The sequence below is a fragment of the Synchiropus splendidus genome, chromosome 1 (assembly GCF_027744825.2).
Source record: "Synchiropus splendidus isolate RoL2022-P1 chromosome 1, RoL_Sspl_1.0, whole genome shotgun sequence".
Classification (NCBI taxonomy): Eukaryota; Metazoa; Chordata; class Actinopteri; order Syngnathiformes; family Callionymidae; genus Synchiropus; species Synchiropus splendidus.
In genome coordinates this window covers 34,343,929-34,370,549 of record NC_071334.1, presented here as the reverse complement: position 1 = coordinate 34,370,549, position 26,621 = coordinate 34,343,929, and the positions used below count along the sequence as shown (strand labels likewise).

The 26,621-nt window shown below is 45.0% G+C and overlaps 2 protein-coding genes across 10 annotated transcripts in view; one reads left to right on the top strand and one right to left on the bottom strand.

Moving 5' to 3' along the window:
• The first annotated feature begins 161 nt into the window (after window positions 1-161).
• Window positions 162-22,784, top strand: LOC128761087 (nardilysin-like). Of its 6 annotated transcripts, none has more exons than XM_053868992.1 (34): window positions 162-467; window positions 800-1,003; window positions 1,319-1,547; window positions 2,234-2,315; window positions 2,385-2,538; window positions 3,146-3,219; window positions 3,757-3,852; window positions 3,922-4,044; window positions 8,481-8,538; window positions 8,601-8,674; window positions 8,744-8,813; window positions 8,868-8,945; window positions 9,019-9,139; window positions 9,831-9,889; window positions 9,958-10,012; window positions 10,125-10,229; window positions 10,571-10,694; window positions 11,239-11,325; window positions 12,982-13,065; window positions 13,811-13,930; window positions 13,991-14,042; window positions 14,854-15,004; window positions 15,064-15,191; window positions 15,750-15,912; window positions 15,981-16,009; window positions 16,119-16,257; window positions 16,318-16,365; window positions 16,433-16,485; window positions 16,570-16,653; window positions 16,719-16,926; window positions 16,987-17,076; window positions 17,337-20,908; window positions 21,807-21,900; window positions 22,429-22,784. In XM_053868992.1, exons 2-32 carry the CDS (start codon window positions 819-821, stop codon window positions 17,544-17,546), a joined length of 3,333 nt encoding a protein of 1,110 aa, XP_053724967.1. In that variant the 5' UTR covers window positions 162-467; window positions 800-818; the 3' UTR covers window positions 17,547-20,908; window positions 21,807-21,900; window positions 22,429-22,784. The 6 variants fall into 6 exon arrangements, with proteins under 6 accessions (XP_053724967.1, XP_053724984.1, XP_053724993.1 ...); XM_053869018.1 differs by having other exon boundaries at window positions 163-467; window positions 13,009-13,065; XM_053869025.1 differs by lacking the exon at window positions 12,982-13,065 and having other exon boundaries at window positions 169-467; window positions 22,429-22,783.
• Window positions 17,815-26,621, bottom strand: part of frem1b (Fras1 related extracellular matrix 1b) — a 30,556-nt gene continuing 21,749 nt past the window's right edge. Inside the window, exons 24-36 of one of the 4 annotated variants that reach the window (XM_053868964.1) lie at window positions 25,382-25,646; window positions 23,521-23,941; window positions 22,637-22,838; window positions 22,418-22,562; window positions 20,277-20,406; window positions 20,058-20,130; window positions 19,829-19,978; window positions 19,465-19,754; window positions 19,192-19,236; window positions 18,966-19,118; window positions 18,691-18,806; window positions 18,525-18,610; window positions 17,815-18,461 (exon numbers count right to left, since the gene is read on the bottom strand). In XM_053868964.1, the coding sequence (XP_053724939.1) occupies window positions 18,265-18,461; window positions 18,525-18,610; window positions 18,691-18,806; window positions 18,966-19,118; window positions 19,192-19,236; window positions 19,465-19,754; window positions 19,829-19,978; window positions 20,058-20,130; window positions 20,277-20,406; window positions 22,418-22,562; window positions 22,637-22,838; window positions 23,521-23,941; window positions 25,382-25,646 (2,273 nt within the window). In that variant the 3' untranslated portion in view covers window positions 17,815-18,264. Of the gene's footprint in view, window positions 18,462-18,524; window positions 18,611-18,690; window positions 18,807-18,965; window positions 19,119-19,191; window positions 19,237-19,464; window positions 19,755-19,828; window positions 19,979-20,057; window positions 20,131-20,276; window positions 20,407-22,417; window positions 22,563-22,636; window positions 22,839-23,520; window positions 23,942-25,381; window positions 25,647-26,621 lie in introns of those variants that run through there. The other 3 variants (XM_053868972.1, XR_008414895.1, XR_008414896.1) reach the window with 3 other exon arrangements.

The window sequence follows — 26,621 nt, the reverse complement described above, 5'->3', positions numbered from 1 at the left end:
AAAAAAGAAAGAACTCGTCGTTCTGCTAAGGTTGACCATTGCAGCAGGCAACGGTAGAGGGCAGCAAAGCGTTTTTATGCACAACTGCAGTTCAGGAGTAGAAGAAGGATGTGTCTTTTGACCAATCAGATGCGGCCACTCCTCTTACGATAATCTTTCAGCCAATCACAGTCTGTGTTTTCTTTCCCGCTTATTACCTGGAACGAAATTGCTGCACTAACGTTGTCATTCTGTCAAAACTCACGTGAGCTATTCTCCCAACTGTCACCGAAGACGATTTAAAAAAATGTTGACAGACTTTTTTTTTTTTTTTAAACGAGTCACTCGGGTTGCCGGGCGTGTTTCCAAGTAGTCCATGTCATTCCGAGCTGGATTACTAAGCTCATTATGGCGCCTGTTCAGTGAGCTTCCACAGTTTTCCTGCACCTTCATCCCCTGAAAGCTTCACTTTATTTCCAAATAAAACGGTAAGTCTTTCTCTGGTTGTCGTTTATATGAACGCAGGCCCATTATCCGTGTTGTGATAGCCTTTAAACAACCTTAAACTACCAATATCAGCCATGTTTGGAGCTATATACTGCACTAACACCTTAACACGTCACCGCTCCTTTAATATGTAAGAGGTCCAACATTCTCGACTCCCATAAAAGGATGACTTCTGTGCGGTTACCTGGCTTCCCCACAGTTTTCCTGCCTTCTGGAAACTGTCACCTCTGGAATCCTACACAGTCGCATGCATGTTATAAAGTACTCGGTTGCACTCAATGTAACACTTGTTTTCATTACATTTTTGATGCAGATTTTGCTCACTGTATGTGATGCCTCAGACCAACAAGTCAGCAGTTGCTCCACATAATGGAGGGCAAGTATTTGCCCAGGAACAGGGACTACTGTCTGCAGATGTCCTGAAGCACCTGACCGCTGGTGAAGGAGATGAGGTGGATACGGAGGCTGCAGGAGACCCAGATATCGTCAAATCACCAAATGATCCAAAGACGTACAGGTGGGCTGGAAGGAGCAAGTGCAAAAGTTGCAGTAATATCTGACTGCTTCTATCGACCTAAGTTGAATATATGAACAGAATATTGTAGAGTTCTTATGGATGCAGTCATAAATGTGTTTGTGACTTTGAGGAAAAATGGAAATCCATACTGTTTTTTTAATGTGCACTGTTATTCACTGTCAGGTAGTAATCACAAGGACCTTTGTGTGCTGTGTACAAAGCTCCTGAAAGCAGATTAGTGAGAAGCTGATAAATTAAATTGTTGTGGTTTTTTTGCACTGCTTTTAGAATTCCCTTCATTGTTTTTTTGCGCAGGTACATTGAGCTTAGCAACGGCCTGCGAGCACTACTCATCTCCGACTTCAGCAACCTGGACAGAAAGACATGCAGCAGTGATGGAGATGACACACTAGAGATGGCTGTGGAAGGGGACCAGGTAGAAGATCCTGACGAAGGTTCTGAAGTAGACGAGCAGAGCGATAACTTGGATGAGGTGGATGAAGAGAGCAAAGATAGGAGGAAGAAGAGAGGATCAGAGAAACTGGTGGGTGTTCACGTTTTATTCTAAATTTGGAACACTTTGGATTTTTGTGAAGAACTCTGCATTGCCCAATCACATTAGAAGCTGAAAATCAGCTTTATATTCTTTGAGTTTTCTTTCAAAACAATTAGTTATATGCAGTTTTATATTTCACATTAAATCCACAATATTATTTCAACATATCTTTTTTACCTTTTGACTTGCATTACTTCCCTCTTGCAGCATGTTATGCTGATGAATATGTGCTTCATTTCAAACATCTGGCCACCTCATCAATGTTTCATGAACTACTACAAGAACTTTCTTGTGTACTACTTTAACATTTCGCGCGGAAGATGGGAGCGACAGAGCGTCTTTGAATGTTTGATGTTTTCTGTTGAACTGGTTCTTTTACAACTGATGGCTGTGTGTATCGGGGAGGGAGATTACGCCATCTTGTGGTGATATTACATCATTGCACACCCATTATTGAAGCGACAACAAGATGAGAGAAAAACTTTCCTATTGTCTACTGAAAGAACATAGTGCAAAATAAAAATGCATCTTCTGCTTCATGTGGCAGTAAAATGTGACACTTTTTTTGTTTAAAGACATTTTGTGGTCCATCCTCTTGTCACATTTGGCTAGCTAAGGCCAGTGGAGTTTGTTTTAATTCTTGCAATGTCACTGTAACAGATGTTGTTTTTCAGGCTGCTGCTGCACTCTGCATCGGTGTCGGGAGCTTCAGTGACCCAGACGGGCTTCCGGGTCTTGCCCACCTTCTAGAACACAGTGAGACATGTTTTTCCTTGATGTTTCTTGTGGCAGCTGTTTGACTGCGTGACTCTTCTCCTCACACAGTGGTGTTCATGGGCAGTGAGAAGTATCCAGTAGAGAATGGTTTTGACGCATTCCTGAAGAAACACAGCGGGTATGACAATGCCTCCACAGACTGTGAGAGGACAGTCTTCGAGTTCGACGTGCAGAGGAGATACTTTAGGGCGGCACTGGACAGGTCCGTGTTGAACATTGAAACTTCATTCCTGATTTGTTATAATTAATAACTTTATCCACTGAACGTCTTCCACAGTTAATACATAAATGAATAATTTCCTAGATACATAATACAATTAAGATTTAAAAAAATAAATGTATTGAAAATGTAAATTGTCAACAAGTAAATGAAAATATTTTAGCATTAATGTCATTATCCTATAATTGTTTAGTATTCTTGCACCATGAAATTAGCTCTATAAAACATAATTTCCTGATTTTCTAACCAAATTAATAAGGGTTAAAATATGTCACTGAATTAGTGACATTAATATTAAATGTGCGTAACTGATTAAATTATTTTTATGAAGGTAAAATATTTGATAAATGTTTAAATCTAGAATACAATGGTTATAAAATTCAGGGGTTAATAAGCCAAAATATAATGGTAAATAAACTGGTGAATAAAATTGTGAAGATTATTGAAAAAGGAACGGTTTTCTACAATCATATGATCTGCAATGAATACATGCATTAGTCCTGAAGAATTATTTGAGTGTCATAAAAAAAAAACCATGAAACTGTAATGCACAGTGACTGGACACATACAGTAAGTGTTGCTATTTCAGATGGGCTCAGTTCTTCATTTGCCCTCTGATGATTGAAGATGCTGTTGACCGCGAGGTGGAGGCTGTGGACAGTGGTGAGATCCAGTTTTTAACTTCTGTCAATAGAACTTGGTTCTCATAACTGTGACAAACAGCCCTTCATTCCTTCATCTGTTTGTTCATTCATCTCTGCATACCTTTCTTTGGGGTATTCTCATTGGCACCGTGGAACAATTTGCTGCTTTATTCCAAGTATTAGTAAAGAAAATTGCAGTTTGACTGTCATCCTCATATTTCACAAGAAGGTCTGAAATAAAGTCGAATTGGAAAGGTTTGCGTGTGCAGTGTGTGACCCGTATTTAAATAGTTTTTCCACTGAAAATACAAGTAAGATGGCTGCATAACTGAGGTTTAGTCTGTGTACTTCCATAGAGAAGTAGGTGTACAAATGTAAGAGTTAACATAGTGAAAACAGCTGCTTAACCCTGAAGACTGATTCAACACTTCCACTTTTAATATGTACATTCTTACATACACACACACACACACTCACATGCATCTGAAACGTATTAATTCAATGTTCACTATGATATAATCTGGATCAAGAAGTGTTTCTCAAATTCCTCACACAGAGTACCAGCTGGCAAAACCCTCCGACTGTCATCGGAAATGGATGCTATTTGGCAGTCTGGCCAAGGAGGGACACCCGATGAGAAAGTTCAGTTGGGGTACGAATGGCTACCTTGATACAGCTCGACTGGAATGACCCCTTTAACATTATTGGGTGTACCACCAAGGTAATGCTCAGACTCTGAAGCACGAGCCCAAGGAGAAGCAGATCAACACCTACCAACAGCTCAGAGACTTCTGGAAGAGATACTACTCTGCTCATTTCATGACGCTCGCCGTCCAGTCTGGAGGTATGTGGGTGTTAATGTCAACTGCTGAGCGTGCGTGCGTGCTTTGTTTGTCACTTGGAAAAAGCAATATACATAATTGGGTTCGAACTAAATGCTTGCTGCATTAGCTTGCATTTCTGTGGCTTCGCGTCATGGTAACGGAAGATTTGATCTCCGGTCAGACAACATTAATTGAGACCACTATGACCGCTCGCCTCCCGTGGCGATGCTCATATTTGAATTCAATGTTCATATTCTGAACCTTCTTGCTTAGAGGCAGCAATAGTGCTAACCTTTGGTCCACTGTGCTGCCCTCTTCCCCCCAATTTCCACGGGGTGCATTACTGCGTAGCTTTTCAAAAAGAATGAATCGTTTTCAGTCTGTCAAATTTCCAGCGGTAACACAGCTGCGCTACTAAGCCTCTGCAGCACCGCTTCAAATCATCAAGGATCCTATTTCTTGCGGAGCTATGCATGTCAAGTTGTAGTGGATAGAAGCATACAGACAGGAAATCAGCCTGTGAAAAGTGATGTGGATCTGGGAAAATGTCATTCTAAGACACGATGTGCTGTACTTTTGACGCAAGAAACTGTCAACAGTTGAGATTTGATTAGATCCCCCAGTGTGCCTGTCCGACAAGACTGCAGACAGTGGATAGGAGTCGAGCTATCCCACTTGTCCCCAGTCACAGTCGAGCCATCCGCAGCAAACAATTGAACGGGTGTTTAGACGGAACAGAAGAGCGCAACTCGAAATAAATGAATCAAATGAAACCTTTTTAGGTTCTTTCTGCGAATGATGTCTCTTTATTTCCCTCATATTCCTTTATTTCTATTGTGTGATTTATTTTAATGCAGGTTTTAATAGTAGTGAAGTATACCGCATTGTACATTGATCTCAATTATTAAAAGGTTTTCAAACCTCTATCAAAGCTAACATCATATCCTAGCAGAAGAAGGTAGTGTCTATCACATGACTGAGTTTGGAGACATTCTACTGAATGTTTTTGGAGAAAACCTCTTTTCATTCTGTAATTCATGTAAACGAAGGATGTTGTCCAAACGGTGATGCAGAATTAGAAAAAAAAATCCCAAAGGTCTGTGAAAAAGGGTCAGCCTGCAGCAATTGAATGGGGGCGTTTTTGTTACCCTGTTGGATTGTGTGTTTAATTCCATCTTCATGTTTATACCAAGAAAGCGCAGGTGTATTGTGAGATCTGGCACTCTTTTCCTGGGACAGCTTTGTAGAAACACTGGTAAGCTTCCACAAGTTCTCTTTCTTCTGGTTATTTCTCACTGACATTTATTGACAGTCATTACAGAGACATTGTTCCTTCCTTGGTGTGAAAGCATTTAGGTTCTCGTACATTTATTTAACAGTTTTCTGTTACAATCGACTTGTCACATCTATCGTACAAGGCACTAGAAGTAGTCAGTCAACTTGACAGTTCAAATTATGAGTCTGTCATCACACACACACACACACACACACACATTTCTGCACAGAGCATTCACACTAAAAAGGAGTGCAGAGTATTCGTTGTCCCTCATGGTATCAGTAATGTACCTAAGATAACAGCACCCTCAGGTGATCGCTTAATAGAACATGATTTCATTAGTTAGTTAACTTTACCAACAGCTAAAACCGAAAAACAATTAGTTTAAAATCGCACACATTCATTTGGTTTAATTGAGGGCGACAAAATTCTCCCCAGAAGAAAAACATTTTACAGCAACCATAACAACAATGCCATGGCAAAAATATGACCAAATATTTAAATATTATAAATCATGACTCCGCCAACAATTTTCATCTGATATCTGGCATTATTCATTGGTTAGTAAAATGCAATTGATAATAATAGTATGCTTCTGTCACTTAAAAAGTGTGAAAATTTGTAATGTGGTTTATATCTAGTTCACAAGTTTGCAGTATTTGGCAAGGTGAGATTGCCTCCGAAATAGCTGTGCTGTATAATAATAACATAGAACTCTATGTATCACATTATGGAAAAAGTCCTGAAATAAAAATGGCTGATAAGCGCCATGGCTTTTGTGCAGATCACTGTCCATACCAAATACTGCCACAAACCGCACTAAACTGCAAAAAGCTGTTCACTCTGTATGTAGATTATTTTCACAGTTTTTTTTTTCTTTTTCTATGCATTACATTTAGTTTGCCTTCTCCTCTATACGGTATGTAACATACTGTAGGTGATGGCCTGTATGTGGGATACCCCACTGACGTTGTTTCATCTAAAGTTATCTAGCAGAGTTTTATTCACAATTTTTTTGATTGTATTAAGATTTTTTTTTTGCTTTATACACTTTGTAAAGGCTTCTTTTCATTTAAAGTTTAATAAAGACTTTCATTCTCAGTAACATTGGTCAAGAGGAAGAAGACCAGCACAGAGACCTTGTTCAGGAGAAGAAAGACTAGGGACAAGGCCTTCTGTTCCAGAGGAGAAAGTCCAGGACCAAGGCCTCTTAGTTCCGGTCGAGGAAGACCAGGACCGAGGCCTCCTTGTTCAGGAGGCGGAAGACCAGGACAGGATAGACACTACTGTCTTCTGTCAGGATATCATGTTAGCAATCTTTTCAGGAATTGGAAGTACAATATACTGAAACCCGTGTTTAGATGAATTGTGCAATGAAACAAGGTTTCTCCAAAAAGATGCAGTAGAATGTCTCCAAACTCAGTCATGTGACAGTCACTACCTTCTTCTGTCAGGACATGATGTTTGGACAGAGGTTTGAAATTTTTTTAGTAATTGGAGGTCAAAGTTTACTATAATTTGCTATGACTAAAATCTGTATTTACATTACACAATAAAAATAAAGAACACATTTTAAAGAACACACCGCGCAGTTTGGCAAATCATTGGCAAACCAAACCAACATTTGAAAAAAACTCTCATATGGTTCTTTCAAGTTGCCCAAGCCTGTAAACACTTCAGGATCCTGGGCCTGAACTTGAACTGAACGCACCATCTTAATCAATCCAAGTGCTTTTTACTGCAGGCAGACCCAGTTGTGGTTTGGAAAGCTTCTCAACAACATAAATATAAATAGCTTAGTTGTTCTTTCCCCAGTGTTTAGATCACCTCTCTGAATTGACCTTTTACTTTCAGTCTTTGGTTTCCTGGTCCAAATGGCACTTGACTATTGTAACTTTTACTTGGGATCGCTGTGACACTTGCACCTGTATTCAGTTTAAAACATGTTTTTTCTCCATCTAGATACAGTGTTTCGATCTATTCCTCCTCTCATTCTCATTTCTCCCAGGGAGGCATAGCCCCTGTCTTATTCCATCGCCACCTGTGTCTCTGTAATATCATGGATGCTGCCCGCTGACACATTTCTTAGCAAAATGCCCCTTTTTACGATATCTTGCCGGACAGGCTTTCCACTGGTGTTTCTTATAGTTGCCACATCGATTACATCAACCCGACATATCCATTTTCAACCACTTAAGTTCCACTTACATAACACAGATGAAGCAGCATAGAGAGATTCAGGAGGATTTTATGTAGTTTTATGTGCATGTTTAATTCAAGAAAATGTTTACATGGCATCCACAGTTACTGAGACACAGTGATGATTTTATTTGATGATCCTCCAAATTGAGTTGGATAACAACTAACACATTTAACACATTTAAGATAATAACTAACACATTTAGATCACATGTCTCAGCACGAAACATGTGATCTAAATGTGTTAGTTCAGCTTTTCACATGATATTCTTAACTTGTGTCATGTATTTTAAATTATTTATAGTCGATCCCTTAATCGATCATTCATTCATTGAAGTCCGCGGCAAATAGTGAACCATGATTATATGGTGAGCCCAAATATGCGGGTAAACTGACCTCATCCTTCATTACTGGTTCCTTTCAATGCATCAAGTATCTTGCGACCGAAGTCAGAACTGCCGCTCCGCTCCGCACTGCTTGTGGTGGAAATTGAAAATTCCCGGTGGAAATTCTGGGTTAGGGGTGTAGTGCCTGCTTTAATGGACACTTTCAAAAGGAAATGGTTGCGCCTTTATAACATGGTGCAGTCGTCTGGTCGAATGGCTGGTGGAACAGTGCAGCATGCATTTGATTTGCATTTCACATGCTTCCTTTAAATTCTTTCTCTGCGATACGTTACAGTCAGAAACCCACCATTTTGTCTGATCACATGAATGTTGTCACGTATTAACATAAATGTCCCCTAAATAGTAGAAAATGTGAGTCAACCGTGACAAAAGATTGTAGCATTATCAGGAAATAAAATCATAAAGTCGTCCTCTTCAAGAAAAAACAATGCATTACATGGTGGAAAAGAAAAAAGGTGGAAAAAATATCTGAAACATTCATTGTAAATGTTCTCTCAAGCCCCTGTAATTATGTGTATTATTATTATTATTATGTTCTCCGAACTCACATGTCAGTGTTTGGCTCTGCCTGCAGAGACTTTGGACACGCTAGAGACTTGGGTGAGAGAAATCTTCAGTCAAATCCCCAACAAGTAAGATGATGACTCGCTGTTGCACAAGATGCTTGTGGACTAACTCTGCTGTTCTCCCTCAGCGGAGAAGCACTGCCTGACTTCTCCCACATGCAGGAGCCCTTCGAGACACCGGCCTTCAACAAACTCTACAGAGGTAAGATCAACAGCAGGCACCCATCTGCTGACTTGAACTTGGATTCAACAGACATTGTGTCCATGGCAGTGGTTCCTGTCAAGAAGGTTCATGCTCTGACTGTCAACTGGGCCGTGCCCCCTCAGGGAGCGCACTACAGGTGACCGTTATTAACAGACGTGCTGAGACATGCAGTGACCAGCTGTCGTTTCAGAGTGAAGCCTCTCCAGTACATCTCCAGGCTGATCGGGCACGGAGGCACCGGTAGCATCTTGTCTCTGCTCAGGAAGAAGTGAGACCCGCAGCAGATGGTCACGATGGAGAGCGTCCGTCTCACTGATGAGATTCGTTGTCCCTGTGTGCAGGTGTTGGGCTCTGGCTCTGTTCGGAGGGAACACAGAGGTGGGCTTTCAGCAGAACACCACCTACTCCATCTTCTCCATCTCCATTACACTCACCGATGAGGGATTCCAGAACGTCTACCAGGTGAGCTCAGACCCGATTATTTTTTTTCTGGCGTCAAATTGAGTTGGACCTTGATCAAAATCTCAGCTTCACCCCTGCACCGCTTTGAAAGATCTCTCTCTACGGTGGCATGTGGCGCTATGATTCATGTAGAAAAATAGTTGACAAAACACAGCCGTAGAAGTTATGAGGCCTTAAAAAATGTAAAGTTTGCAAATACACAGTCCATCCTGTGTTCTTCTGCACCAGCTCCCCTCCTTATGTCTCCTGTTATGCCTCTGTCTTTCCTTCCCTTCTCTTTCTCATTCTCTTCCTGTTTGTTGACTTCTCTCTTTCTGTCCCCTTCTTGTCTTCTGCATTCCCTTTTCACCTTCACTGAGCCCTACCTCGTCTCCTTCTCTCCTCCACTTCAGAGTCCACTTCTGTCCCTCCTGGTCTCTCCCAGTACCCACTAGTCTCCTTCTGTCTCTCTCCTTTCTTGTCTTCTGTGTCAACTCAGTTCAGATCTTCTTCCAAATAGGATTCACTGTCAGACAAAATAGAGGTCAACTGCAAGAAAAAAAGTCAGCATCACATATGGCGTGGAAAATACCCCATTCACTTTCACACTTTCAAGCCAAAAAAGATTGTAGATAATTGTAGAAACAGGTCGTGAAAGGTTGTTGACGTCACTCGTCACTGCAGCCAGCTGGTGCTCTGCTCACGTTCACAGGTGGCGGATTTGGTGTTCCAGTACCTGAAGATGCTACAGACGTTGGGGCCTCAGCAGAGGTCAGAAGCAACGCACGAAAACAAAGGTCACTTGGAGGTCGCAGTCACTAACAGACTTGTGGTTTCAGGGTCTATGAGGAGTTCCAGCAGATACAGTCCAACGAGTTCCACTACGAGGAGCAGGTGATTACTGGAGTCACTCTGGCAGGGATCTGAGGACCTTATGGGGTCAAAGATCCCAAAAGAATAAAAGCAGAATCTGTCCCCTTCAATTATCGTTTGACTCCATCAACAGATAGACCCCATCGAGTTTGTGCAACAGGTCTGTGAGAACATGCAGCTGTTCTCCAAAGAAGACATCCTGACTGGAGACCTGCTCGTGTTTGAATACAATCCTGAGGTAAACCAATAGGGAACCAGGGGGCCCCTACTTTTCACCTCATAGAATGGTGCCGCAGTTTATGAGCAGAGTTGGCGTTCAGTAACACAATTGCTTTCATACTTGTTCAGATACTCAACAGCACACACACGGTGTAACAGTACTCAGCAATTCCCAGCAAACCTTTCCCTTTGTACACAAGAACCTTTCCATCGAATGCCATTGATCGTTGAATTGCATGTGCTAGAGACAGTAGATCAGTCACAGTAGATCCAAGGTGGCGCCCTCCCCTCATGTGAAGTCAGATGTTCTGGAGCAGAGTTCTTCTGTGGCACTGCTGCTGAGAACCTGCATGTGTGCAGGTCATCCGTGCTGCTCTCTCCCTGCTGACTCCAGACCGGGCGAACCTGCTGCTGCTCTCACCGGAAAACGAAGGACTCTGCCCTCTGAAGGAGAAATGGTTCGGCACCAGCTACAGTGTGGAAGGTAACGCTTTACACAACACTGACCTGAGACTTTTGCTGAAGCATCCACACACATCTCAGCCGGACACCATGCTGATCGTCCTCCACCTCTCTCAACCTCCTGCTGACAAATCTGCATCTAAAAAGTTTTACTATGGCCTTAGCCCTTCAACTGCCACGAGGGAATGTATTTTCAATTCGTCTAATGTTTAATAATGTTTTGAGATTTAAAAAACACAAATATATATGTGTGTGTGTGTGTGTGTGTGTGTGTGTGTGTGTGTGTGTGTGTGTGTGTGTGTGTGTGTGTGTGTGTGTGTGTGTGTGTGTGTGTGTGTGTGTGTGTGTGTGTGTGTGTGTGTGTGTGTGTGTGTGTGTGTGTGTGTACGTTAGAAAAGAAAAACAAAACAATGTCAACAAATGGCTTAGCAGAGACCTGTGCCATTTTTTTTCCCTCAATGTTGTCCATTTATTTTAGCTGTTTAATTTCATGTCTTTTGAAGGACTGTTGATAGCATTGAGCTCAATAGGATTGTGGGTGGTGCTATTTTTCATCCATATCTCAGATATTGAGGACCAGTGGACCCAACGGTGGGCTGGAGACTTTGAGGTGGACTCGGCTCTTCATCTTCCATCAGAGAACAAGTTCATTGGTGAGTGAGACGTGAGCAGGGTGGAGGAAGTAATGCTGAATGCTACTCGATGCAAAAATCCACTCTGGTTACAGTGAAAGTGCCCCTTGAGAGTATCAAATTTAAATGAATTGAAAGCATCAGCATCTTTATACCAAGTCAGCGTGTAAAACCTGTTAATAATGTGAAACAATCGGAGGTGGGACTAAGTAAAAAAAATCACTGTAATGGATAATATTTTTCTAATTCATTGTGATAATTCCCATCTTAATATTTGAGGTTTGTTGAATCGGGTCACATGACAGTGGCAGTGCAAGTCTTTCGCAGCTGAAGTTCTCTGCTCAAGGAAGTTGTATCAAAGTTTGGATCAATAATTTTTGTTGTTCAGTTATTAATCAATCGAAATGACTCCGTCAAAGTCCCAGCCCTAAAAATGTGTGTGTCTGTGAATGAATTCTGTGGACAGAATTCATTCGTGTGTAGATAGAAGACTTCATTCGATCACTCAACTACTTGTGTGAGAATGTTTTATCAGACACATTCTAAACAAAAATCAGGTAGTGATTTGGTGCTCACTGAGTATTATACGGTCAAAATGGAATGACGACTGCTGTGTTTTTGATGTTAACATGAGGTGTGTCTTGCAAGGGCAGCGCTCCCCGGCAGACTGTCATGCATGACATGGTCCTCAAGCCGACAACAGGACATCAAACCCTGGAGTGAGCGCTCCAGCCTCTGAGGTGTTGTGACACTCTACCACGGTCCAGTGCAGAGACAGGAAAGGTTTTACACCTCAATATGAAGATAAAACAGTCAGTAAATGTAGCTAACGGGACACGTCTGCATACAGAGGCTGCGTTATACACAAAAACAAAGCGCGTCGTGGGTCACCTGATCGCTCCACGCATGTTATGTTTTTTCCGGCTTTTTTCGGGGGCGTTCGAGTTTTCGTTCAAAGTCTGAAGTAAAAAAAATTCGAAATTTTTGTTCGAAAGCCGGGACGTTCGAAAACCGAGGTACCACTGTACCATGTTTTCCAGACTACAGTATAAGACGCTCAGGAGTATCAGTCAAAAAAAGCATCATGAAGAAGAGAAATACACCAGTCGCACTGGACTTTAAATCTCATTTTTAGAGGGAAATTTCTATGAAATTTGTCGCATGAAGCAGTAACAGCACCCAGGTCCTCCACCAAAGTTGTTTGCATTTCACATGACGTTGCCATCCTGCTGAGAAACAAGGAAGCAAAGGGGCACTTTTTGACATTTACAGCTCTGAGTACAATAAAAATACTAGCTTTTAATCATGAGACGTACATGAAAATATCACACATGTGGCCGCTCTCACCCGGTCCGTCCCTTCAGGTGTCCAGAACTGTTATGATGTTTCTCTTGGGATTTTTTTAAACCACCATCATCAAGTCCATGTCTATGATAAGTTTGTTTTCCTGTCGGTGTGACACACATGAGATTTCTGACTTGAAGAGTAGTGGGACAGAATCAAGATTATTGTCGTGCTTCACACTTGTAATGTTTACTCCTGAATCATGTCGGCCACTGTGAAATGATATTTAAGAAGATGTGACATTATTTATTTTAGAATATACAGGTCGAGTGCAAGTCCAACCGGCTGATGCTAGGCAACACTGTAGTAGCTCATTTGTCTCTCTTCCCAAAGTTTTTCACATCCAGTCTGGTTCTCTAGGAGGAGGAGAAGAAGAAGATGCTGAGTTGAACCACCTTTCTCAGGCCACAGGGCAAGGCAAGGCAGCGTTTATCTTGCTCCACAGCTCGCTCACTGCAGGAACAAGCATAGTGCTAAAGTTGGTGACAGGGCTTGCACAGTATGCGTCCGGATGTTGGCTCCCTGATGTAGTCTTCTGGTGAAGCAGGTCTGTTTGAGGGTGGTACCACGGCCACATGGGTCTTGACGGATAGACTGAGGCAAATAGACATTCACATTCACGACATAAACATCAGCTTGTGATCGTGATTCTCTGTCCGTTCCAAACATTGTCAGCTCAGACATGAGCTCATGACCGACCGCTACTTTGACTAACAGGCCTCACAGCCTAAAGTTAAACCTGAGTCTTTCCGTGTTTATTTTACAGAAACATAGCGGAAGCACGGCCTATACTATGGACAGTCTTCATTTGTCCACGCTACTCTCACAAGTTAAAGAAAGTGTCAGAGGTCAATAATGGTCGAGTGGTAGGAAAATAACAATGATCACTGAACCAGGTTTTGATCAGTCAGATACAATGAACAATGTTCATGGTCAAGTTGTTTTTTTAACAACATATTTGGTGTCGAGTTGTGTTGCCTGCACTGTGTTTGGCATCTAATGCTCAGTCGCCTGAGACAGCCACAATCTCCCCCCCCCCATGGAGGTGCCGCTCTCCATGCGGGCCAGGCTCTTCATGTTCACTCCTCCGACTTTTGAGCCTCTCGAGAGAAAGCACTTTCACTTTCTTTCTTCATTTGTTTTTTTTAATCTTCTGTTGTAGCAAGCGATTTTTCCCTGAAGGCGTCTGACTGTCCAGACTCAGAGTTTCCCGTCAAGGTTTTTGAAGACGACCGTGGATGTGTGTGGTACAAGAAGGACAACAAGTTCAAGATTCCTAAAGGTGAACACCATCTGGAGGTGACTGTGTCCGTTCTCTAACGTCATCTTCATTGTCTTGTAGCTCACATTCGGTTCCACTTGATTTCCCCGCTGATCCAGCAAAGTCCAGAGAGGTAAGCCTAGTAATGATGGGTGGATGAGGTCTCATGACGCAGTGTTCTGAAGTTCAGAGGCCACCAGATGGCACTGTCTGCCGTAAAACGTTTGGACTTGAGCAACTATCCCAACTGAACCAAGAGCGCCATGTAGTGGCCTCTGTACACTGGGACACTGTTTCATCACACCTCATCTACCTGTCAGTAAGTATGTACACAAACACACAGTTAGATCCACTTGGCCATGGAGCGTTGAATTCCTAGTGATGTTTGTGTCCTGCAACGGGCACCCCGTTTTATCCCTCCTTCACATTTTCTCTCTGCTACACACAAGAGACCTGTGGTGCATTGGTGTTGCCACACTTGTAATTGTGCTGCAACCAAAGTCGTGGTGTCTCTGATGACACAGAATTGTTCAGCAAAGTGATGTTCACTTTGTGACGTCAGTGGCAGTAGTGAGTTGACCATTGCTGGGATGCAGTTTGTTCAAAAAAGCGCAGAATCCCCGAGCTGAGAATGATGCTCTTCGATGGAGGTCAATGTGGCACATTAAATTGACCTATATTTGTGTTTTGATAAAAAAAAAAGAGGCTGATAAAACATGAGAATCTCAGGAATTACAATGTTATAACATTCTGAAGTATAAAGAGTCCAGTCCAGACATGTTTTCATTGAATAGATATCATGTATGTAGCACACTGTTCTCCTCTCACTCACCACCACCCTCACTGATTTAGGGTTCTGGTCAAACCTGTGTTCTCAGTCTGCAGTGGTCAGTACTTGTCTATTTGGTCCAGCAGTTCTGAGTTGTGACACTCTCCTCCACCAGCCTGGTGCTGTTCGACGTCTTTGTGAACATTCTGGCCCACAACCTGGCAGCACCAGCCTATGACGCGGAAGAGGCCCAGCTGGCGTACAAGCTGACGGCCAGACAGCACGGCCTGGAGATCTGGCTCCGAGGCTTCAACAGCAAACTGCAGGTGAGAACACAAGTCGGCCCCCGACCTACCGCTGTCCTCACTGTCCTGGTCTCCTGCAGCTGCTCCTGAAGCTGATCGTGGATCACCTGGCGCAATTCAACACGGACGCCGACGTCTTCAGGATGTTCTCACAGCAGCTGAAGAAGTCCTACTTCAACACCCTCATCAACCCAGATCGGCTTGGAAAGTGAGTCCCAGCGGCTTCAGAATCTTAAAGTGTTTTTGTAAAAACGGGGACCATGTAGTTCCACTGACCTGGACGGGCCCTCGGTGAGCTTGGCTCTTGTGACGACCCAACCTTCAAAAAACATCTTTGAGAGCCGTTTCAGGTCAACTGAAAACACGCTGAGACAAAATGGTGCTCAACACACAATACTGAAGGGGACAGAGCTCGATTTGTCGTTCCAAAACAGAGGCCATTCACAAGTGGAATGCACCTTGTAAAGTCAAACAGGGTTTAGGTGAAAACTGGAGCAGCTCCACCAATAACTGAGAGATTTGAATGCTTGAATCTTTTTTTATTACTGGACTCATTTGAGATGAAAACAGAGTTGCTGTGACCTTCTAGTGACCCAGATACAGACCCGTGCCTTTAGCATTGTCTGTTGAGTGGAAAAAAACGATTTTAAACCGATGTGTTCAGTTGCTGTTGGAAATGTAAAGAAGCTGTTGTTGAAACTCAAAGTGACTTGCAGTGTGTGCACCTGAACGCATCATCTGAAAACTCTTTCATCCACGGTCACAGGGATCTTCGCCTTCTGGTTCTGCAACACTGCCGCTGGTCCACCATACAGAAGTATCATGCCATCATGAAGGGCCTGACGGTGGATGGCCTCATGGCCTTCGTCAGTAGGCTGAAGTCAGAGCTCTTTGTGGAGGGGTTGGTGCAGGGAAACGTCACCAGTGCGGTACTGGCACTCCTGTTCTGATGCCTGATCCAAATGAACCAGTAAAACTTGCTTCCATTCCTCAACAGGAGTCCAAAGAGTTCCTGCAATATTTCCAGTGAGTACTTCCGTTTTTTTAGTGAATGGAGAATAGCGCCATCTGGTGGAACAGCGACAGAAACATAAAGGCATTTTAAGAACTTTCATTGAACGTTCTGTTCCTGAAGCCAACTGCAATTCCGAAGCCTGACAACAGAGGTCCCTGTGTCGTTCCGGGTGGTGGAGCTGCCGCTCTCTCCTCACCTCTGTAGAGTCAAGTCTCTGCACAAGGGGGACGCCAACTCAGTGGTCACAGTCTACTACCAGGTGAGCGGTCACATGACTTGAGAGTCCCATCGCAAGTGTTGAACATTTGTCATTGGTCAGTCGGGGCTGAAGACTCTGAGGGAGAACGCGCTGATGGAGCTCATGGTGGTGAGTCTCTGACTATGACTCCTAGATGACCTTCCGGCGACTGTGGTGACATGACGGTGTGTTCCAGATGCACATGCAGGAGCCGTGCTTCGATTTCCTGAGGACCAAAGAGACACTCGGGTGAGACCCCAGAGGAACTGAGAGTCCCAACCAAGTCTTGGATTGTGAGTCATAACCCACGTCTACTCCTGATACTCCTGGCAGGTACACGGTGTACCCGTCCTGCAGGGAGACCTCAGGGATTCTGGGATTCTCCGTCACTGTGGAGACACAGGCCACCAAGTTCAGGTCAGCTGACTTCCACCAGATCATCTGACAGCAGCCCGGTCAGAACCACGTGTCCTCTCCCACAGCACAGAGTTGGTGGACGCCAAGATCGAGGAGTTCCTGCTCAGCTTCGGCGAGCGTCTGTCCGAGCTGACGGACGAGGCCTTCAGCACGCAGGTGAGCGCGCTTGTCGAGCTCAAGCAGTGCGAGGACGCGCATCTAGGCGAGGAAGTGGACCGCAACTGGTTTGAGGTCATAACCCAGCAGTACGTCTTTGACCGGCTCAGCAGAGAGGTGAGACTGGTTTGACCCAGCTGGGGAAGATGCATGTCCTGACTCTGGTCTCTCCAACAGATCGCCGCTCTCAAGAGCTTCACCAAGGCAGAACTCATCTCCTGGTTCTTGGATCACCGTGGCGCCGCCAGCAGGAGGCTCAGTGTTCATGTAAGTGTGCTTTTGCCTCAGCTGTGACGGCAAATACAGGCTGACAGAAGCAGGCTCACCGCCCCCGAAGATTATGACCACGTGCTCCATTTTCAGGATCAAAATGCTTCCTTCAATTGTAAACTCTTCTTTGGTCACTGGACCACAAATGGTCACCAGGCGTCATTTCAGACTCCCCTAACCCCTCAAGTCCAGAAACTCAACAGAACTCAAAATGAAAAGCTCAGCTGTTGGTGCACAGCTCACTTGTGTCTCCTCAGGTCGTAGGTTTTGGCGTGGAGGAGAACGACCCGCCGCAACAGAGCTCGAACTGCTCCGATGACCACTCGTCCTCGGCGTATGGCGAAGTCAGCAAACTGACCTTCCTGCCCACATCCTCACCAGCACTCCAGCATGCCACCCTGGTCACTGACATAAGAACCTTCACCTCCTCGCTTCCTCTGCACCCGTACCACAAAATCCTGGACTAGACTCAGCCAGACTGCAGCTCCACTTCTCAGGAGGCAAACTGACATCTACACAAGTCAACTAGGGTCCACTGACAGTGTTTTTAAGTCAAAAGTTAAAAATGTAAGCGAGTCACAGCCAATCATCTACATTACGTCATCATGAATGCAGTGCGCCACCTGGTGGACGCTCGGAGTAGAACCTGAAACAACACATTTTTCATCTCGACTCCTGAAGTTGAAAATGAACTTCAATCCTAATAATATCAACAAGAAAAATTCATTTGGGATTTATTATGACCAAACAGAACCAAACTCGCAGTAAAATATAAAGTGATTATTTTTCTCGTATTTAAAAACAAGTGTGAAAACGCCGTCTGAGTGAAGCAACAGTAACGTGGTGGGCACAGACCTCCTCTCGTGCTAGTTCTTCTCTCACGACGTTGGAGTTTGAAGTGTTTCGGCACCAAAGAGAATTTGCTTTCAGTCCTCAATCTGGGAGACACAGGTCGTGTCACCGCCACTTGGTCACACGTGGAAACCGCGTCAGTCATGAGACACAGCATTTGCTCACAATGACAGTGAGAGCACCAAGTCAGCTGTTTAATAAAGTTGTGACTGTCAAATGCAGCAGCTGAGGAGGATAAAACCTTCTGGGTTAACTGTGTTCAGTGTTGGCTGCCTCCTAGTGGTCAAAGTGGTGAACATCAGTCTGACGCACTGGTGAGCGCCAAGGCCCGTCTCAATGAGTCCGGGCCGTCATCGAGCAGACAAACCTATGCTGCAAGTCTGTGGAGCAGCTGGTTGAAGTCCAGCTGGAGGGGTTTTGAACCAGCACACACTCTGGCTTGGCAGGGTCCGGCGATGGGGCCTGCAGCCTGGAGAAGGAAACGGAGTGACCGTCGCTCCAGGTCCAGCGCTCAGCACCCCCAGAGAGTCCTGAGATCAGAGTCCAGATTACAGACCGGAACTTAGCAATGTCACCGCTGCTGAAGACCTCACCGATCCAGAACGGCTTTTTCTCCGCAAATCTCCACAGCCACGTCATGTCCCGTTTGGACCGCACACTGGTCAGGCTGCTGTTGAACCTGCAACCAAACATGGCAGGTACAGATGTTGTGACCACAGCAGGCAAAGCTGTTGCAGCAATAGAAAGCGCTACACTCACAGCAGGGAGCACGTCCGCTGAGCGCTGGCCCAGCTGCCCAGGGACGAGCTCAGGATGTAGCAGCGCCTCCTGTAGTGGGTCCAGCCGTCTGGACACAAGCTGCCCGACCCTCCACCCTGTGGACCGACAACATGCTTAGTTACATTAGCAGATGGGATCTCATAGAACATCTGGTTCTGGAGGACCTGAAGAAACTGATGCAGCACTTGTAAAAGTATTTCTACTCTGGTCACAAATGTGACACAAGGGTGCTGTCCAACAACAAACTGACTCACACTCACGTTGCGATGTCGCACCGCAGTGTGGTGCCACTGTTCTGTGGGGTCCCCTTGGGGGGCGTCTCCTGCCCGCAGCTCTTGACTGGACCAACTCCATTCAGACCTGCTGGGCCTTACCTCCTCTAGCCGCAGGGGGGTGAGGCTGTGGAACTGTGAGGGGAACCAGCAGGACGGGTCAGAACAGACTGCTTCACATGGCACTGACTTGATGTCAGAATCTCACCGTCCACACTCTGTCCTGTGACCTGGGCTCAGCCGACACCTGGACCTGGGAACAGACAGATTCATGGGATGTTCAGGAGGTTGTGCTCACATCATAAGTGAGAGAGAAGCCTCCTGTTCCAATGTATATATAAACAAAGCTGGACGAAGTGTCATTTTCAGGGCCCAGCAGATGGATGTAGGATTTTTGTCCTGCCATCATTTTTAAACCAAGACCACCTACTAGGCTCTGAAATTGAAGCTTCATCAAACTTGACCAGAGTATGAGTCAGACCTTCAATCCGCCGGTTCTGGTTCTGTGCCCACCGACTCTCCACAACTGCCTGCTCTGATGCTGGACCACTCCGCTGGCCGCCTGGTCCTGAGGCGCTCCCTCCACGTCGTCCAGGAAGGCGCGATGGTTTGGGACATCCCCGCGTGGAGAGTGAGGCTGGTTCTCCCACATTAACTCGGCTTCGATGTCCGTGACCCGGTCCTGCTCCTCTGGTCTGGAAGGGGCCGGGGGGCGTGGAGGAGGGTGACTCAGGTCGTCTTCCACCTTCAGGTCATCAGGGTCACACAATCCTGATGATGATGGAGTGTCATTTCTCTCCAACCCAGAATGAGAACCCCCTCATCTGGACCTGGGACTCACTCACCTCCTCGGGGGTCGATGATCTCCACGCTCGCAGAGCTTCTCTGTCCAAGGACGGCATTCTTGGGCTGTTTCAGGGTCACGGTGAAGACCTCGTGGTTTTCCTCCAATCCGTCATCGATCAGATAAACGTTCCAGGTTTTTGCATCGACGCCTGTCGTGACAGTGAACGGCAGGATCACCTTGAGAACTTAAAAACTCACAGTGACTTTGAAACACTTGAGCTGTCGTACCTGGATCAAACTGGATCAGAGAGGCTGAGCTGTGAGTGAAGTCCCTGTGGGGCTTTGCTGAGCCTTCTTCCACCTGCAGGAGAGTCACTGTCTTACAGTTTATCTCAGAGAAATACTAAGTGTCAAGGCCTGTCTTCCAAATCTTTGAGTTTCTTTAGCTCAGAAACTGAACAGAAGAAAATTTTCGCAGAGCTCTCCTCAGCAAATTCTGTCATGTACCTGAATTGCGACGTAAGCCGGGTCCAGGCTTTTCCCACTGCGTTGGATTTGGATCTGAAGAGTTCCTGATGTCTCGCATGTCCGGTAGCAGGTGGCTGACAACTCCACTCGAGACCAGGACAGTTCCAGACTACAAGGAGGAACACGGATTTAGCACACCACTTGTGTTTCAAAAAACTTCAGAGAAAACTTTAAACCTGTTCAAAAACCTCTTGGTCCCATTGAAGTTACTCCTCGTTCCAACAGTATTGCTTTTCATTGTACTTGAAAGTCATGAGAACTAGTCTGTTATTTTGACTGATGTTTTTTTTTTTTTTTGTTTTTTGTTTTACTTATGAAATACCAATTCACAGAGATATATATATATATAGATGAGATTGTGCTGAAAAGGTGAACCCCCAAACATGGCCAGGCAAAGTGTTTTAAAGCTTAGATATAAAGGCAAAAATCCAAACGCTACAGGTTTGTTAGGTTGCCTTGTTTCAAAAGCACAACCACGGAGGCCCTCTGGTGACGTGAGGGGAAATAATAACGCGCGGCCACGAGATGGTGCTACGTGACCGCGGTCCAAGGTAAAGGGCGCATGGGCGAAACTGAACGCTTGCAGAGGAATCTTGCCGCCAACATCTCAGGTACAGTAGTTGTCACGTCTTCAGTCTGGTCAATTCGCTGCACATGTCAACTCTAACATGTTTTTTAAACACCAACATGCTTTTGATGGTGAATGAAAACGGTACCTGATATCTAGTTGCCTTAGGGAAACTGCTGGAAAGTGTATGTTAACACAAAAAATGCAATAATTATTCACAATAGAGTATGAAGTTATGCTTTAAGACACAATTATAAGTAGGAAAAAGTGCATTGTTTTATGTGTATACTATTTAACAGAGTGTGTTTAACAAAGATATTTCAAAGATGGAGTAGAACTAACTGAAAGTAACATACACATTCATGACCAAACACCCATCTTAAAAACTGAAGAATTACAGAAGTGACTGCCAGTAAAAACACAGAAGACTGACAGCAACATAACAGGACACAACAGACACGACACAGACAGCAGTGAACACACAGTCACAGAAGCCTACTGTTTGTAACAGTAAAATGGCAATAAGACACAGAAATGATAGCAATTGCACTTCACAGCTCCATTTCAAGCTCTGTAAAATATATAATGTTGCTCTAACTGCATGTAGTGTAAAGAAAGTGCACTATGCAATTCAATGCCAACATGTGAGACATGTCAAAGGTACAGAGGAGACTGAAATAAAGGTGAATTTATTCAGTCCATTGTGCATTAGAAGTCGTGTTTACTTTATTGCTGGCATCCAATGTTGTCTACGTCCAGAGAATGTGACAAGGTAGTTACGTTACCTGCTTAGTACTACATTTTCTGTCTGAATATTGCAGTCTCATTGCTGCAGCTCAACTCCATGCTCTAATTCTTATTCTAATGACAAGATTATTGATAATTACAGGTCTTTTTTTCTGTCAAGTGACTCTTTTTTTTTCATTTGTATGTTTTTAAAGGCTACTGGAGAATGGAGCAAGAGGTAGATGTTTTCCTGCAGTTTCTGCAATACATTTGGACCCTTGTGGAGACATTTCCTGGCAGCTATTGAAGGTATATTGGAAAAATATTAATCTAATTTTAATCATAAAAATATGAAGTCAAACATGGTAACATAAATGTCTGTGCCTGGCGTGTCTCATGTCTCCTGACAGTTTATATCACTTTGGACTCTTTTGGACAAATTTCCAGGAAGCTAATGAATAAATATTTGAAAAAATATTAGTAAAATACCATAATTAATACTATATAAATATTACAATATTAAGTCTATAAGTCTTATATTAAGTCTAATATGGTGAGGTAAATGTCTGTGTCTGGTACGTCTCATGTCCTCTGGACTCTTTTGGACACGTTTCCTGGAAGCAAGAAGAATTTCAGTGTTTCCACACATTCAGGGCTTCATGATCACTGACAGTGTTGGGCAGTAACAGACACATCAAGGACTTCAAGATCCATTTTACAGTTCATATTCAGCAGCCAAGCCCAGCTAGTCAGAGTGAGAGGCAGGGGACAAGGATCAGTGGGAGGAAACCTCTGAAACTGCATAAGACGCTTGTATTAGACCTACGTTTCTGGCAGCGCCGTGTTTCCCGCCGGGTCGACCAGTCGGAACTGGAAACTGTCGCTGGTCACCTCCATGTCAGCGGGCAGGATGAAGACGACGGCACGTTGGTTCAAGTCCCGCTGAGTGAAACGACCCTTGATGTATCCGCCTGGTGCAACAGTGTGTCTTCAGAACATTATGACCACCAGCACAACAAGAAGATTTGGAAATAAAGTCTCCTACCAGTCAGAGTGTTCTCCAGGTAACCAAAGTGCGGCGCTCTCGTGATGGAGTACTCCAACTCATCCGTCGGACTGTCGGGGTCAGAGGCCTGGAGGTGTTTGGAGGTGACAAAGATGCCGAAGCGTCCATCTTCCAGCTGCACCACCGAGCTGGGGCTCCTTCGAGTCGTCAGGCTGGGAGGAGTTCGGTCCACTCGCTCCACCTGGACACAGGTTTCTTGTTCATTTCAGGTCTTAAACATCTACGGCTTCATTCAGTTAACAGTTTCCACATTTGCTTTACGTCTCTTCCTACAAAATGACATCAGGTATTTGATACAAATCCGTTTTCAGACTAGAACTTTGAACTGACAAAAGTGAAGACCATGCCAAAGATTCTCCTTAGTGCTATCAAAATGGTAGAATGTTTTATATCGCCTTTTGTCACGTGTTTTGTAAGCACAACAAACCTGTGTCTTCAGTTCATTTTAAATCCCAAACCGCAAACAGTGCGGTTCTGATTTCACCCACTGGGTGCCGCTGTTGAACATCGGTTCAACGTCTCTGACGGGAATAACTTTCAGTTGTCGTTTTTTTTTTTTTTTTTTTTTTTTTACTTCTGTCTGCGCGAACAACTTAAGAGCTCCTGTAATAGTGAATTTCTCCTTGTGAGATCAGTAAAGTATATCTTATCTTTAAGTTTGGTTCAGAGTCCGGGTTAAGTTTAGCCATGTGTTTTGGATTGTTAAGTTAAGGGTGACCGGCTGGGGAGAGCATGATGTCAATGAGCAGTCCTCACAAAGATAGAAATACTGCATGTGTGCGGCAAATTGGTCTCTAGTTTGATGGAGAGAGAGACTGCGTGTGATAAAAAAGGAGTCGTGGTGGAGGTGAGCTGTGACCGACCTGTACGTTGAACACGGCCGGCTCCTCCCTCAGCTGACCAAACACCAGGTATCCCCGGTTCTTCCGGTCTGTGGGAAGGAAGTAGAACCTGTCGATGTCGGCCGGGCTGCTGGGGTTGTGCCAGTAGGCAACGGCGCCAGCATCCACGTCCTCCTGGGTGAAGGTAGTGGGAGGGGACAGAGGGGCGCCTCTCAGGAGCAGCCTGCCGTAATGCGGAAGCTCTGTGATGATGTAGCTCAGGTTGCCGACCGGGGTGTCTGGGTCAGTGAGCTGCAGCCTGTCTGGGGTTAGCGTCTCTGTGGCGCCGTCCTGCAGGCGAAGGCCGGTGTTACGGTGCAGCGTGGGGGGGATCCGGTCACTGTGATGGATGGTGAAGTGGAGGGTCCCGCTGCGTGAGGAGTCACCGTTGGTCACCACGAAACTGAGCAAAAGATCAGAGAGACAAGAGGTTCATGATCACACTTAAAAACCAGAAGCTGGACATGTATATTATAGCAGAACACCTTCAGTCATCACTCACTGAGGTGAGAGCCCAGCGCACCTACATGAGCATCTGACTGGAAACCAGGACGTGTGTGCATGTGCTCTAGGTTTTGTCGTCCTCTCGGTTTTCTGCCAACACAATCTGCTCCTCGGCCCGCAGCTCTGCAGCTGACAAACTGCCCGGGGCTTGAGCTTCGCGGCCACCACACACACTCACGCACCACGCACACAATCAGAGGCTGGTTCTGGTGAAACACCTGGCTCCGGTGTCGGCCGTATTTGCCCAGGGACCCTCATCTGTGGCCAGCAACAGAACCACGCCACGCCAGCGCTGCTACCAGTGCCGGTCATTCATCATCTTCTGTCACCACAAACACCACATGCAAAGAAAGAACACAAACACGCTAACACTCCACACACATGCAGACAGAAACACTAAACCCAGCCTTCACTCTACACACACATGCACAACAAACCATTGTCCATAACACAATCGAATGACACAGACCTCTCTCTCCCCCTCACGCACACAGGTCCCGCCATCTTTGTGGGGTCCACTCATTGACTTCATACTTTCCCTAGCCTCTCACTCAAAATCTACCCATCCAAAACCAATGCATGAACTTGACCAGGACTCTTCAACTGTAATGATCCAGTTATTTTTTGCATTAGACTGGATGGTCTTATTAGTCTCACAGTGGGGACGTCTTCATCCTCAAACTGAGGCTTAATCTTGAGGGGTCCAGCCAAATGGTCCCTACAAAAGCACAAGGGCCCCACCAGGGGGCGTTGAAGGCAGGATAAATACACGCATGCAGGCACACAGGCACAAGCGCACACGCATTGACAAAACCAGCCGGATGAAGACAAGACATGTTTTTTGCTGCTCAGATTCAGCTAAACATGTTTCAGAGTGAGTTTTGGTCGTTCAAAACGCAAAGCGAGAGTTTCATGTTGACCACTCCACAGTCAACATATCAGAGACGAGCAAGGCACATGTAAGAAAGCAGGTTTTTATGACTATTAAAGAAGCTGAATCATTCTTCAGGCCGATGACCATGCCGGGTTTCCACTGCATGTAAACAGTCTTGGTGCGTAATGATCTTTCTTAAAGATGTAATGTCACGTGATCAGACGTATTAAAACTAAGAGGAAACATCAAAACGTGAATATAATTATGGTGGTTATCAGAGTGTGTTTAACGGAAAAATCCAGTATAACAACATAATAATTGCTCCATGAACGCAAGTCATGCATCCGGCTCTTGATGAGCCTGCGGTTGGGTGGCGTGTATTAAGCGGGCTCCACCACGATTTCAAAAAATCCTGGCTGAAATCCTGAAATGTGAGTGAGTCTCGTGTGAGACACTGGACCTCACCTGAACATGTCGGCCTCTGTCTGGTGACTGTTGTCATGAGTGTAACACACTCGGTGTGCTGCCACGTCCAGCTGCGTGAAGGTGGCCAGCGGGACTCCGGGCCGGTGGACCAGGTGGACCAGGCCATGGCTTGGCAGGACCGACAGCGTGTAAACCAGTTCCTCCGGACGCCCGGAGGTGTCTGAGGCCAGCAGGATGTCTGTGTTCAGGACCACACGCTGACCCTCCAGCAGGTGCACTGGGGTGGTCTGCAGCAGGATGTCACCTGCAGGAGGAGAAGAGGACTCAGACTGTAGTGAGTTCTCTCAGGAGTTGCAGGCTAGAATGGAATCCAAAGTTGACAATCAAGATTTGTTCAGACTCGCACAGAGATGATGTGGAAGTAAGAGTCAGATGTCAACCCTGAAAAAGAAAAAAAACAATCTGAAAATTTTGAATCCGAATAATAGTTTTTACTTATTGGGGAAAAAAAACAATGAATATTTGAATGAATTCATATTTGAATGAATAAAAGTTTCAGTCATAATAAATGTTTTATCTGCAAAAGATTTCAACGTGGAAAAAAATGTTTTGCATCTGAGAGAAAAAGTTAAAAAGTGTTGAATCTGAAATTAGTTACCTATTTTAAAAAATGTAAAAACTATTGAAGCATTATTTGAAAGAAAAAAATCTGAAACAAAGTTCTGAATCTGCCACAAAAAGGAAAGAGTTCACTTGAATGGTAGTGAAATCCAGACATTTCTTGCTCCACTCATGACCAGGTGGTTGACCGCTCCAGAGTACTCCTCCCATATTTGGGTCTCCAGTGAAGCTAAACAAAGTCAACTCTCAGAACCAAGCGTTAGCCACATGTTGCCTGAACAGAAGTCGGGTTGCAGACAACATAAACAACAAAGTTAGGGTCCCCCCAGCGGAGCGACGAGCACCCGGAGGAGCCGAAGCCAACATCTCTCCGCAGCTGCTCCACCTCTGCTCCCCTTAATTATTCAGCGGCTGAGGAGTTTACTGGTTCTCACCTCTACTCCTCCAGGATCTAAGGGCCCGCAGCCAGAAGGGCCGAGGCCTTGTGTTCACCCGACTGGCAAAGCTGGCAGACGCTCAATAATGAATGAAGCGGCAAAGCGGAGGTGTGTGTGAAGGTGCTCGCTCAGGGTTCCTCCAGGAGATATTTTTAGACTTGATGGCCCATGTGTTGGGCACAAGATGAGTTTAGTGATGGAAGAGACATCGACTGTGTCGA

Bases quoted from the DNA above. Each gene is read 5' to 3' on its own strand.
- LOC128761087 (XM_053868992.1), top strand. From the start codon at position 819: ATGCCTCAGACCAACAAGTCAGCAGTTGCTCCACATAATGGAGGGCAA. The intron at 8,675-8,743 runs GTAAGATCAACA...TGTCCATGGCAG, and splicing joins CTTCAACAAACTCTACAGAG to TGGTTCCTGTCAAGAAGGTT. The intron at 10,013-10,124 runs GTGATTACTGGA...CTCCATCAACAG, and splicing joins AGTTCCACTACGAGGAGCAG to ATAGACCCCATCGAGTTTGT.